The 13,310-nt window shown below is 54.5% G+C and overlaps 1 protein-coding gene across 1 annotated transcript; it reads left to right on the top strand.

Moving 5' to 3' along the window:
• Positions 1-1,080: 1,080 nt before the first annotated feature.
• Positions 1,081-11,352, top strand: LOC139177078 (cyclic nucleotide-gated channel beta-1-like). The gene is made up of 12 exons (XM_070770660.1): positions 1,081-1,230; positions 2,291-2,348; positions 2,658-2,730; positions 3,527-3,647; positions 3,752-3,797; positions 4,209-4,245; positions 5,741-5,816; positions 6,058-6,097; positions 6,453-6,612; positions 7,607-7,682; positions 8,868-8,904; positions 10,835-11,352. The coding sequence occupies exons 1-12, from the start codon at positions 1,081-1,083 to the stop codon at positions 10,858-10,860; spliced, it is 900 nt and encodes a 299-aa protein (XP_070626761.1). The 3' UTR covers positions 10,861-11,352.
• Positions 11,353-13,310: the final 1,958 nt, after the last annotated feature.

Below are 13,310 nucleotides of genomic sequence, written 5' to 3'. Positions count from 1 at the left end.
ATACTCGCTGGGCTGGGCCATCCTGTGGGGGTGTAATCATAAGGTCAGGGCTGCCCATTCCCTAAAGATGTATAAAGCCAGAATCAGAACCCATGTAAGGTAGCTATCGCAGTAAACCACGAAAAAGGGTGCCTGTTATTTTATCTTAAAATTTTCTAAATCATGAAAATATATTAATTTTTATAATATATTAAACAAAAAAGTTATTTTCCATTCACATGCTGCTCATCATGTATTTTAAAAAATTCATAATGGGGTTCTGCTGAACATGATAATCTAAAATTAGCATTTTTGCTTGACATCCAATAATAGTCACAGCCAACATTTATTAAGCTCTCATCATGTGCCAGTCACTCTCATCAGTTTGTTTTATCCTCACGATTATCTCCACAAGATAGCTACTATTCACGTCCCCATTTTATAGACAAGCAAACTGAGGCATAGAGCATTTACTCGATTTGCTCATGACTGGAGTCCGGAGCATGTAGGTCTTTCCATGTTAGTTCAAATAGATCTATTTAAAATCAATGGCTCCATAATATTCCATTATTGGATATTTATTTAGTCTGTGCTCTGCTTACAGATGAACAATTAGGTACTTCCCAATAACCAGCCTCCTACAGGCTTCCCTGGTGGCTCAGCAGTAAAGAATCTGCCTGCAGTGCAGGAGGCACGGGTTCAATCCCTGGGTTGGGAAGATGCCCTGGAGAAGGAAATGGCTACCCACTCCAGTATTCTTTCCTGGGAAATCCTGTGGACAGAGGAGCCTGGTGGTTACAGTTCATGGGCTCACAAAAGAGTCAGACACGACTTAAGTGACTACACAACACACGGATGGATATGTGGATATTTTTCATCTTTTTCTCTAACACAATCATGACCCACCTCTTTACACATATATGTGTGGGCTTGAATGCTTCTATAAGGAAAATACCTGGAAGTATAACTGCAAAAATGTACTTTAAAGATGGTGAGTGAAAAGGGAAACATGTGACTCACAAAAGCAGCCCGTGAAAGGTGGGAGCAACCGCGAGCTCTCAGGGGATACTGAAGGACTTTTTGTCCCCTGCAGGTGTCAGGATGCTGGGCTGGGTCCAGAGGGTGCTGCCTCAGCCCCCAGGGACCCCTCAGAAGACCAAGCAAGAGGAGGAGGGGACAGAACCAGAGCCAGAGTTGGAGCCGAAGCCTGAAACAGCTCCCGAGGAGACTGAGCTAGAGGAAGTGTCCCTGGTAAGAACTGAAGGGCCAGGAAGGTCACGCTGGCCTCGCTGCTCAGAGAATCCCCAGCTTGGATCAGTTGCCCCCACCCAGCTTCCAGAACAGAGAAAGTTGGGGCCAAAGTGAAACGTGGGGGGTGGGGGTATCCTGGTTCTGTAATCAGCCAGATAGTAAACATTTTATGCTTTGTAGGTCATGCTATCTCTGTTAATTACTCAATTCTGCCACTGTAGTGTGAGAACAGCCATGGACAATATATAAATGAATGAACATGGTGGCTGTGTTCCAATAAAACTTTATTTGCAAAAACAATCACTAGGCTGGATTTGGCCCACTGGCCATTGTTTTCTAACCTCTAGAGTCTAAAACAGACCTAATCAAAGTAGCCAGGCCCTGAACCATTTGTTGCTAGTCCAGGAAGAGACCAGGAGCTTGCCAGAGATAAACCTACTATATATTAAGCACACTGCTTAGTTCAGCTGGTATTGTTTTGCAGTATGACTTTCTCCTTAAAGGAAGCAGTGTGTTGATATACACACTGCTGCAAACCTCTTAAACATTGTGGACCAGTAACAGTTTGCAGACTGCCACTGGTTCCTGGTCCACATCTGGGACAGCTCTAGATTTATGTACATATTTTGTGCACCTGTGCATGTATGCACATCTCTGTGTGTATTTGTGTGTTAATAGACCTGAAATAATGTGTTTATGAGTACATATTTGTGTGTCAGTGCAAAACCACAAGTATATTTGTATACGCCTATATATGTGTGTGTATGTTTATGTGACTGGCATATACACGTACATGTATACAAACAAATATCTGTGTCTGGATCTATATGCAAATATAAGTGTTTGCACACTTGAGTGGGGCAGCTTTCTGGGCCAGGTGGTAGACCTGGGAGACACTTTGTCCCAGGTGGGAGGTGAGGCCCTAGGATTTCAGAGACCATTGTGAGAATAGAGCTGTTTGTTCCTGTTGGGGCTCGGTCATGGGTGGGTCAAGGGCTGCTCCGCCTGTACCAGGGCTGGCATCACTGGGGGCTCACATGGCCCTGTTTGACCCCTCCAGCCACCAGAGGAGCCCTGCGTGGGGAAGGAAGTGGCTGCGGTTACTCTGGGTCCTCAGGGTGAGTGCTGGAAGCCCTGGCTGGTGGGTGGGGGGAGGGAGGGGAGGGAGAAGGGCTGTATCCTCCGCTTAGAGCCCTGCAGCAGCCCATGAGGCTGGCAGACCCATTTCACAGATGAAGAAACTGAGGCTCAGGAAGCTAAGGGCAGACTCCTGGGGACTTTCTAGCTGAGCTGAGGTAGGACTGCAGGCTTCCAACTCCCTCAGGGTTCTCCCCTCCCCTCTCCTCTGCCTCTGACTTGACCTCCCCAGCAGGTAGAAACGGGCCTCTGAGAGGGTCTAGTCCTAAAGTCAGAGGGACTCTTTCCAGGAACCCAGGAGACTGCTCTCACTCCGCCCACATCCCTCCAGGCTCAGGTCTCTGTGGCTCCCGAAGCTCACAGGTACTACAGCACCCTCCCCTCTCCTCAGGGCCAGCCCCCCACCCAAGCTAGGGAGCCACTGAGGGGGCGGGGATGGCCACTGCTCTCTGGTCTGCAGTCATTCCCAAGCAAAGGCCCAGGTGACCTTAGGAATTGGCTGAGGGGAGCCTCGGGCAGAGGAGGGGGTTCTCCTGGGCCAAATCGACCATATGAACAAGAGAAATGGAGGCTGGGGACCAGAGATTTCTCAGTGCTCAGGGGAAATGCAGATTTGGTGTGGCCAGAGCTTCTGATTTTCCCCATGAAGACAGAAATCCAGACTTTCCCACGAAATCTCCCAAAAAGGTCACATTTTAGACCCTGGGTGGTTGCCCCAGTGAGCATGTGTGTGGTGGGGGGTGGGTGGTTGGCTTCAGATGGTGAGTCTGTGATTCTGTCTGGGCTCACAAGCTTCTGTCACAACACCCCACAGGAAACCCTCAACCCTTCCAGAACACAAGACACGAGCCCAGTGCAGGAGGGGCCCCCTGGAGCCAGGCTAACTGGGCACAAGGATAATTGGCTGATGTTTTACTGAGTATCTCAGCAGGGTGGGCTTCAAATGGCATGGGGCAGGCCTGGCCTCGCCAAGCATTGGTGTCCCCCATTTTCCAGAGATGAACACGAGGCTCTTGAAGGGAGTTGATGTGTCTGAAGAATCACAGTGGGAGATAGAGGCTTGGGGTTCAAACCAAGTTCTTTAGGATGCTGTGGACTGCCATGCTGACCAGGGAGGGGTTGGGGGCGTTGAGGGCAGGCCAGTCTCTCTGTCCCTCAGCAGTCCCAGAGGCTGGGTGCTGACCTGGCTCAGGAAGGGTGTGGAGAAGGTTGTCCCGCAGCCCGCCCACAGCAGCAGGCCCTCCCAGAACATTGCTGCAGGCCTGGAGAGTCCAGATCAGGTACTGCTGGGGTTGGGAGCTGCGGTGGGTCAGGGGGTAAGGGGCGGGACGGAGGTCAGCGCACCTGTATCCTTTGCCCACGTCTGTCTGTCTGTCTTTCTCAGCAGGCAGGAGCACAGATCCTTGGGCAGTGCGGCACTGGGGGCTCAGGTAAGGACAGGAGGCCGGATGGCATTATAGTGGTGGCTTTAGAGGCTGCTAGGACTTCGCTAGTGGCTCAGTGGTAAGGAGTCCGCCTGCCAATGCAGGAAATGCAGGTTCAATCCCTGGGTTGGGAAGATCCCCTGAAGAAGGAAATGGTAACCCACTCCAGTATTCTTGCCTGGACAATCCCATGGACAGAGGAGCCTGGAGGGCTACAGTCCATGGGGTCACAAAGATTCAGACATGACTGAGCAACTGAGCACTGAGGGGCTGCTGGGTTGGGCCCAGCTCTGGGGAAAGAGTCCATGGGGCCAGAGCTCATCTGTCTCAGGCCTGGTTCAAACCTGGGTTTGAGTTGGGTTGACCGGGGGCTCTGGGCAGGCCTCTTGCTGCTGACAGGCTTCTTTTCTTTTGCAGATGAACCCAGTGAACCCTCCAGGGCCGAAGACCCCGGGTGCGTCCCTGTCCCCGAGCGCCATTGTAGTGTGTGTGGTGGGCTCAGCATGCCCAGAGCCCAGGGTCCACCCCTACCTCTATGTATGACCTTGGACAAGCCTCTTGTCTTTTCTGGACCTCACTTTTGTCATCCACAGTATGGGGATGATGGGCCCTGTGCTGCTCATAGTTTTTTGTGTTCATTACTGGGAGATCCTTGGATAGGGGCCAAGGCAGGGGTGAGCTGCTTAGAGGTGGGCCTTGTGTAGGTGGGTGCCACATGGAGGTGGGTGCCCAGAGGCAGGATCTGGGCCACCATGGGGGACAGTAGGGTGCCCAGTTGGCCTCACAGCTGGCCACAGCTTCTGACTTCTCAGGGTGCTTCCCTGGTGGCTCAGACAGTAAAGAATCTGCCTGCAATGCAGACCTGAGTTCTATTCCTTGGTTGGGAAGATCCCCTGGAGACAGGAAAGCTAACCCACTCCGGTATTCTTGCCTGGAGACAAGCCTGGTGGGCTACAGTCCATGAGGTCACCAAGAGTTGGACACGACTGAGCGACTGATACTCTTGCTCCAGTTGCTCTGACTTCTCAGAACTGACTGAGAGGGTGGCAGGCTGGGTGGTGACTGTGGCAAATGGTGGAGCCCATGTCCTACTCCTGGGAGGGGCCTCACTGAGCTCCACCTGCCTGTGCCTTGTTAGACTATCGGGTCCCTGAACTCAGGTGTGTTTGTCTAGGTCACTGCCAAACCCCTAGTGACCAGCACAGTGCCTGCTGTACAAAGCCGACTGAGCACAGGAGAGATGAATGAATGAATATACAGTCACACATACCATTCATACATTGATTCATTGCTCCCGCTTGCTTTCTATTTCTTTTGTCCCCTGGAGGCTGCCTAGGTCATGGATCCCCAGGGTTACTCTGGAGACTAGTGAGACCAGTAAAGCCATTAAGGATGAAGGCATCCAGAGGACCTGCCAGCTTTCTTTTGGGCCACACCTGGGAGATGGGTTCCCCTGGGAGCATGGAGCTTCCCTGAAGAGAGTGGGGCTGCCTGGAATAGATGGATCTGGGGACCCAGTGTTTATCCCAGAGCCAGCTATGTAATTAGTGGGGCCCACTGCAAAATGAAAATACAGGATTAAGATGGTGACAATAGAGCATTAAACCAAACATGAGCCTTTCTAAGTATGGGGCCCTGTGTGACCACACTGTTCACATACCCATGAAGCCAGACTTCTCTGTGCCAGTCACAGGGAGCACCCCTCACCCCCATGCTGCATTCATGTCCGCAAGCAGCCCCAACTCTCATCTGCTGCCCAGGAGGCCAAGGCTGGGCCTGTGGTTCCAGAGCCTTGTCCAGCCTTGGGTCAGAATTTCAGTTTGGCAGAAGTCCCCTACCACTGGAAGCCCTTTAAGAGTATGCAGTCCCAGGTCCCCACTGTGCAGAACAGGAGCTGGGGAAGGGCTGATCACTTGAGTTTGCTCAGCTGACCCCTGGCCCCTCTGCAGGCCTGGGCCCTGGCTCCTCCGGTGGTTCGAACAGAATCTGGAGAAAATGCTGCCTCAGCCCCCGAAAATCTCTGAGGTGAGTTGAAAAGGGAGAGCAGGCAGCTGACTACCCAGGAAGGGCCCACCTACTCCAGCAAGTGCTCCTCACCCCTGGGACCCTTGGTGGGGGACGGGTGCTCTCCTCCCTGCAGGATCCTTAGTGGGGAGGAGTGGCTGCAAGAGGGGATACGGGTGGAGGGGAAGAGTGGGCGGGGCTGGCCAGGGCCTGAGCGCACCTGACCTCTTCCTCCGTCATGTCATTTCCTGTTTTGACCCAGGGCTGGAGCGATGAGCCTACAGATGCTGCCTTGGGTCCAGGTACAGGGAAGGGACCTGGGGAGGGGCTGCCTGGGATAGTCACAGACTGGGCTGGGGGTACAAATGGGACTCCAAGGGTGCTCGGGGAGTGGTTCAGCTTGCAGGGAACTGGCTGTTGTGGGAACTCTGAAACCCCTTCCCTAGTCCAGGCTGGGAAGCCAGGGACAGCCTCGTCAAGGCCTGGACAAGGCCCTGCACCTCAGCTCCATGTCTGTCTGAGGATGGGGGCAGTTAACATGGTCCCGAAGGGTTCCCCACTCAGTCACATTGGCACCTCGAATCTGGATCCCATGCCCTTAGGGGTTGCATGGAGCCCCGCCATGTCATCCTTACTCCCTTCCTCTCTGTTACTTAGAGCCCCCAGGACCCGCCTTGGAGATCAAGCCCATGCTGCAGGCCCAGGAGAGCCCCTCCCTGCCAGCTCCTGGCCCCCCGGAGCCTGAGGAGGAACCGATCCCAGAGCCCCAGCCCACTATTCAAGCCTCCTCCCTGCCGCCCCCGCAGGACTCTGCCAGGTGAGCCCCTCAAACACCTCTCCTCCCACAGGCAGCAGGCTCAGTGCCTGGCCCCAGCCCAGTACCGCACCCACCCACCCACCAGCCCCCTGCCCCCCCAAAACAAGTCTTTTAAATTAGAAAAGTAACACATGCAGCTGGGAGAAAATTCCAGCGGGTTTGCAGCGCCCCCTCCCTGGGCCATCACATCTGCAGCTTCTCCTGCTTCTGCACAATTCCGAGATGCAGACGAGCTCGGAGAACATTTCTCCTGCAAACGTACATACCCGGCAGCAGCAAACTCTAGATACGCTAGACTCTAGTAGTAGATTCCAGTTCATCTCACTTTTTTTTAACCTAAAAATATATCTTAGAGGTGGTTTTTACACATAAAGCTCAGTTCCACTCTTTCGGCAGCTGCATACTACTTCATTATACCCATGTACCAGCTTTTATTTAACCATTTGGTGGACATTTAGGTGGGTTTCCACTCTTGGAACAGATAATATACTTGTACAGGCATCATCGCGTTCATGTGCAAGAGAATCAGAGGAAATGGAGTTGTTGGCTCAAAGGATACACGCAATTAAAATCAGGATGGCTACTTCCCTGGTGGTCCAGTAGTTAGGACTCCACTCTTCCAGTGCAGGGGACACGGGTTCGATCTCTGGTTGGGAAATTAAGATCCCTCATGCCATGTGGCCAAAAAAATAAAATCAAGATAGGTACTGCTAAGTGCTCCCACCCTGGCAGTGAGTGAGGGGCTGGAAATGAATCTTAGAGGTGGGGTGGAGGGTAGCGGGGGACTGAGTTACTTGCTGGGGTCTGAACAGTCACCAGAGGCTCACCTGGGGAGGCCAGGGATGGGGCAGCGGTGTTCAGGCCTCGGCACTTGGGCTCTGGTTCATCTTCTGGCGGGTTGCTACCTGCCTTGGGGAGGGGTCTGACTCTAGCCTCAGTCTTCCTATGAGTTCTCCTGCCTGGACATGGCCCCTTCTCTCTCTCCCACTTGCAGGTTGATGGCATGGATCCTGCACAGGCTGGAGATGGCCCTGCCACAGCCAGTGATCCGTGGGAAGGGTGGGGAGCAGGTGGGTGCTGTCTGGGGGAGTAGGGGTCCTGGGTCGTGGTGGTGGGAGGGTCCTGGGAGCTCAGACAAGGGTGAGATTGTCCCTGGTCGGGGAGGGCACAGACGGAAGATGGGAGCCTGCAACAAGAACTCAGCCCCCCTAGCCTGCCTGTCTGCATGGCTCATGTCCATTCCACATACACACACTCTCTGGTCACTGTAACCACAGTGACTGCCTGCCCGCTGGTCACAGTCACTGGGGAGGTGCTTCCATGGGGGGAGCAGGGAGGATGTGGGATGCAGAGGAGGAGCCTCCCAGGAGCATCAAGGAGGACTTCCTAGTAGAGGTGGCCTGCAAGCTGAGACCTGAAGGAGGAGTAAGAAGAGGGTGGGTGAAAATGAAGGGGCTGGTGTAGGAAGGGTCCTTTAGGCAGGAGGTCAGTATGCGCAAAGGCCCAGAGACAAGCAAGGCCCGGAATCTTCTAGGAAGAAGTGGGGCTCGTGGGAAGCCACCAGGCCCTGTGTGCATTTCTGACGATCTAGAGCTCCCACATGGGTTGGAGAGGGGAGCAGGGCACCCTACCTTGCCCTCTCCAAGAACCCGCCGCCTGGCCTTTCTCCTTTGGACACAATTGAACATTTTCATAGAAGCATCTGGAATGGGAGGCCTGGGTGGTAGTCCCCCTGTAGTGGAAGGTGGACAGGAAGCTCCAGGACTGCTTCCCTGCCGGCTGACCCCTCAGGCTCCATGTTTACACACCCTCTGTGGGCGGCAGAGGAAGGAACAGCTTTGGAGCTCCCCAAGAGGAGGGAAGGGGGGTGTCCAGCAGCAGGAATGATTAGTGGGTGAAGATGCACTGACTGAGTGGGGGTCTCTGAGGATGGGCTGGTGGGGAGAGGCCTGCGTGCAGATGGAGCTTTGAGAGAACCCTCAGGGGAGGATGGGAGAGGGTTTTCATGCATAGAGAACCAGAGAGAGGGCAACCAAGGCAGGTGCCCACCTGGGCAAAGGAGCTGAGGTGGGACCAGGCAAGCGGTGAGCCTGATAGGGGAATGACGAGTGCAGCGGGCCACTCTAAGGGGAAGGGAGTGTCTCGGGTGCTGTGAGGATACCCTCTTACTCCTGGCATGCCAGGAGTGCTGACTGAAGCAGGAAGGCCGGTAAGGAGCCCACAGAAACTGTTTCCCCATTTCTCCCCCCATACAGGAGTCTGATGCCCCAGTGACATGTGACGTGCAGACCAGTAAGTGACACCTTAGTGGGTCCTTGTGTGCGTCTCTGTGGGGTTGTTTGGTCTGAGTACGTATGGGCCAGGCAAGGACATGGGGATGGCTGGGGTAGCCAGTCTCCAGACCTGGAGCTGGGAGAGCCCACGCTCTGCAGGCCACACTTCAGGTCAGCCTGGCCAGGTAGCCAGAGCCTGGCCCAGAATCAGATGGTGGTTGGAGACCCCCTCCTGGGGACCGGGGAGCCGAGGGGATGGGCACATATTCAGGAACTTGGCCTGCCTTCCAGCTTCTATCCAGAAAAAATAATTCTGAGATCAAGTCAGATGAGCCTCCCTTCCTGCGAGGAAGCCCTGGAGAGAGTGTCCCATGGTCCCCTGGGCTAGTGGGTTTGGCTCAGCAGAGTCCCTGGTTATGGGGTGAAAGGAGAGAGATGGGCTTTCTATGGGGGTACTGGACGCCTTGAGCTGGGAGGGCATCCCCTTGCCTGTGGGGGGTATGTATTGCTTTTTATCTCAGCCCTGCAGGAGGACTGGGGCCTGGAGGGGAGGGCTGAGATCCAAAATCTGCTCTTCCTTCATGTCATAGCCTCTGGAAAGGCATGTGGGATATGGGGCACCCACACATCCATTCATGTGTTCATAAATGCTCATGGAGGGCTGCTCTGTGCCAGGCCTGTGATGAGAGATGGAGGTGAGCGGAGCAGAGTTCAGGTCAAGGGCAGTGGCCCTCTTTCACCCTGGACACAGGCCCTCAGAATGTGGGCCCTGGGTGTCCCAGAGCTGCCTGCCCCAGCCCCACTATGGTGGCCTTTATGACCCACTCCAGTATTCTTGCCTGGAGAATCTCATGGACAGAGGAGCTGGTGGGCTGCAGTCTATGGGGTCAGAGTTGGACATGACTGAAGCGACTTAGCGCACGTGGTCACTCCGACACAGGGCGGCACGCGCAGACTGGCTGATTGTGGAGCTCAGGCATGGGAGGCGATGGGGTTTGTATAATCATGGTAGTGTCGTGAAGGGAAGGCTCAGAGCAGAGTTCACTCAGTCTCGAGCTCACGGCCACGCTAAAGGGTGCAGAGCAGGGCTGCCCACGGCTATTGGGGTGGGCAGAAGGGCAGAAATGTGCCCAAGGTCACAGAGCAGTTGTCATGGGGCAGTGACTAGAGTCCCTTGGGCCCAGCAGCAGCTGCTTAGCCAGGCCAAGGTTAGAGGACCGGAAGCCCTTCCCTGGAACAGAGACCCATCCCCTCCACCCCCAGGGGCCAGTGAGAGATCTGAGGATGGACCCTCACCCCCCACCCACCCTCTGAACCCGCTCCCTGATCCTCTGAAAGCCAGCTGCAGGCAGGACCTAGCTGTGTGCCTGGAGCCTGTGGGTCATGAATGAAACTAGGGGTGTGTCAGTTTCCTAGGGCTGCCATAACAAAGACCAGAAATGGATACCCTCAAACGGCAGAAATGTATTCTCTCTAAGTTCAGGAAGCTGGAAGTCTAAAACTGAAGTGTTGGTAGGGTTGGCTCTGGGGCTCTGAGGTGGGCACCATGCCGTACCTCTCTCCTGGCTCCAGTGGCTGCTGGCTATCCTTGATGCCCCTTGGTGTCTAGCTGCCCTCCAAGCTCTGCCTTTTCTGTGTCTGCCAAACCTCCCTCTCATGTCTTCTATAAGGAGGTGTCATTGGGTTTAGGTCCCTCCCATTCTAAATCCAGCATCACTTCACCCTGAGATCTTTAACTAGTGATACCTGCAAAAACTCATTTCCCAATAAGGTCCCACTCACAGGTAACAGGGGTTAGGACTGGGATATAGTTTCTTGGGGTGAACACTGTTCAGATAAGGGTGACCCCTCCCCTGCCCGGTCTCCCAGATCCCCCCATCCTTTCACTCATTCACTCCCTCTGTCTGTCCACCCCGCCACCCACTCCTCTGTCTTCTCCTTTGTTTCAGGGGTGGTGGCAGCTGGAAGCCTCTGAAACAAAAGGGAAGGGAGCCTGGGAGAGCGCAGATGGACACATGGACAGATGGATGGAAGGAAAGAAGGGTGCCCTGAAGAGAAGACCTGCTGGGGAGGGGAATGAGGTGGCCATTGAACTCCCTACCCTCCTTGAACCCCCTGCTGCCCACCCCCGCCACCAATCCCAGGCAGGGTGATGGGGAGCCAGTCCCAGAACTGCCTCTCAGAGACTAAGGCTGCCCTTTTCCACCTGAGCAAGGGGAAGGCCAGCCCGGCAGCCTGTAGGGTTTAGGCTGGACAGCGGGAAGACCTCCCACCAGAAGGCTGCAAGGACGCCCACGGGCATGGCTTTCAAAGGACACCCACACAGTTCTCAGGATGGTGCCTGACGCACTCAGCGCCCCCACGGGACAGTTTTTCCCGAAAGAGGATCTCCTTAGGCTTGGCCATGTTCTCCCCCTCCAAAATTTGGAGGCCACTAGTGGATGACATCACATGCTTTAACTGACATTAAAAGCATATAGTAGTACATCAAACTTGTGATTGCATGATGTTACTGCTCCGGGTAAGGCTAAAGGGAGTACTTAGGCTTGAGACGTGGGTGAATTAATATGGCCCGCATATTGGGGTTGTTGGAAGGAGTCAGCCAGGGGTCCTGAGCCAGTTGCCCTGGGTCCCAGCTGACCCATAAGATGTCTTTGTTTCGGGCAAGGAGGATTTTAAACATTGGCATTAGTTGTCAACATTGAAAAATCAGGTGGCTTGGCACAGAAAAACCTGGCTTCTCTTGACAACTGGGAATATCGGGCTGTCATGGTCCCACACTGTGTGCTGGGGACAGTCTGAGTGGCAGCTGCCACCTGAGAGCAGGTGGCACCCTCCACTCTCATCTCCCCAGCTACATAGGCCTTTGAGTTTTGAGACCCCCGAGGTCTCAGACTGGCAACGAGGGGAGGGCAAGCTGGTAGAGGGAACAGGGTGAACATATGCCTGGCGGTGAGAGTGTACAGGGAGAGGGCTGGGCACTTCAGCTAATCTGGAGCCCAGAGTCCTTGATGCAGAAAACTAGAAAAGTCGGGGCCTGATGTCAGGGGACTAGGCTGTAGGTGACGGGGAGCTGTTGGAGGTGGTCGAGCAGGGCAGTGACTTCACAGAGATTACTCTGAGGCCAAGCAAGCATCGGAGGCAGAGAAGGCCACTGAAGCAGGGGTTCTTGAACTTCAGGTGACATCTGGGGGTGGCTATGAAGAATGTCACACACCCAGACCTTCCAATTTAAAGAGTGGGAGCCTGATAATCTGCACTTTCAAGAAGCACCCACTTGCTCAGATGACTCTGACGGTGGTGTAGTGAAGAGGACCACACTTTGAGAAATACCCAGTTAGTGAGGAGTTAGTGCTTCAGGGGCCATAAGATGCGGGTCTGGGCTAGCGAGAGACAGAGAGAACGGGTGTCATGACCCAGTCGTGCCAGGGAGGATGGGGGTTTTAAGTCCAGGCCAGGGCTTTGCCAGCAACCCGGGGACCGGGTGGGCGGCTTGGCCTAGAATCCATGCCCCTGGGCTCCCTGTCAGGTGGTCTTAGAAGCAATAGCTCCCTCCCTGTATAGAGCTATCGACCTGCGCTGCTGGAGTCAGGACCCCATTTGGCTGCCCTGAAGACCACCCTAGGCTGGGAGGATACTGCACAGGAAGGGGTGTGCCCTGAGGCACTCCAGGGTGAAGTTTAAGCCCTGGATGGAGCAGCAGTTTCCATGTGAGTTTGAGCATCCATAGCGCTTCGTGGCTCCATCTGTGACCTGGGTGCCTGGACGGACCCTGGAAAAGCCGAAAGAGCTGAGAATCAGATGCCTGCGGAGAGGGTCCCACCTTACAGCTACAGGGACAGGAGGGCCCTACCCCAGGATCGGTACCCCCTGCCTGCCTTTCTGACTGGTAATCTCAGGCACCATCCTCTTCTTTGGCTATAAAATGGGGACAGGCCTGGCACGGAGATGAAAGGAGAAAATGCTTGTAAAATGCCTACTCACTAATTAGTACCTAAAGAGAGAGGGTTAATGAGAGGGAAAGCAAGGATGTGAGCAAGGATGGCATCCAACATCTGTCATGGGGTGGCTGCCAGTGCTGGGCAGGTGCTTCTGGGGCATGCTTGTCACCTAGGATAGCACCTGGGAAGTGAGTCAGGGGACCTGGCCCTGCCTCTGGCATCCTGTGTGGCCTTAGACACAGGTCTAAGGTCTCTGGTCTATAAAATGGGGAGAGAACTGTTCTTACCCTGCAGGGTTGCTGCAAAAGCTCATGAGCTCATGGGTCAGGGGATATTCTGTCCTATGGGTGACCCCTGGGTGTCAAGCAGGAACTTGCACCCTCAAGGCGTGGTCCGCATGAAGACCCCACACCAAGGCTGGGTGACGACATAGAACAGCAAGCACCTATGACCTGTATGTCCCACCACTGGGTTCAGGGCCACA

This window comes from Bos indicus, chromosome 18 (genome assembly GCF_029378745.1).
Source record: "Bos indicus isolate NIAB-ARS_2022 breed Sahiwal x Tharparkar chromosome 18, NIAB-ARS_B.indTharparkar_mat_pri_1.0, whole genome shotgun sequence".
In the NCBI taxonomy this organism is placed as follows: domain Eukaryota; kingdom Metazoa; phylum Chordata; class Mammalia; order Artiodactyla; family Bovidae; genus Bos; species Bos indicus.
The sequence above is the reverse complement of the archived record's forward strand: the minus strand, read 5'-3'. Positions and strand labels throughout refer to the sequence as shown.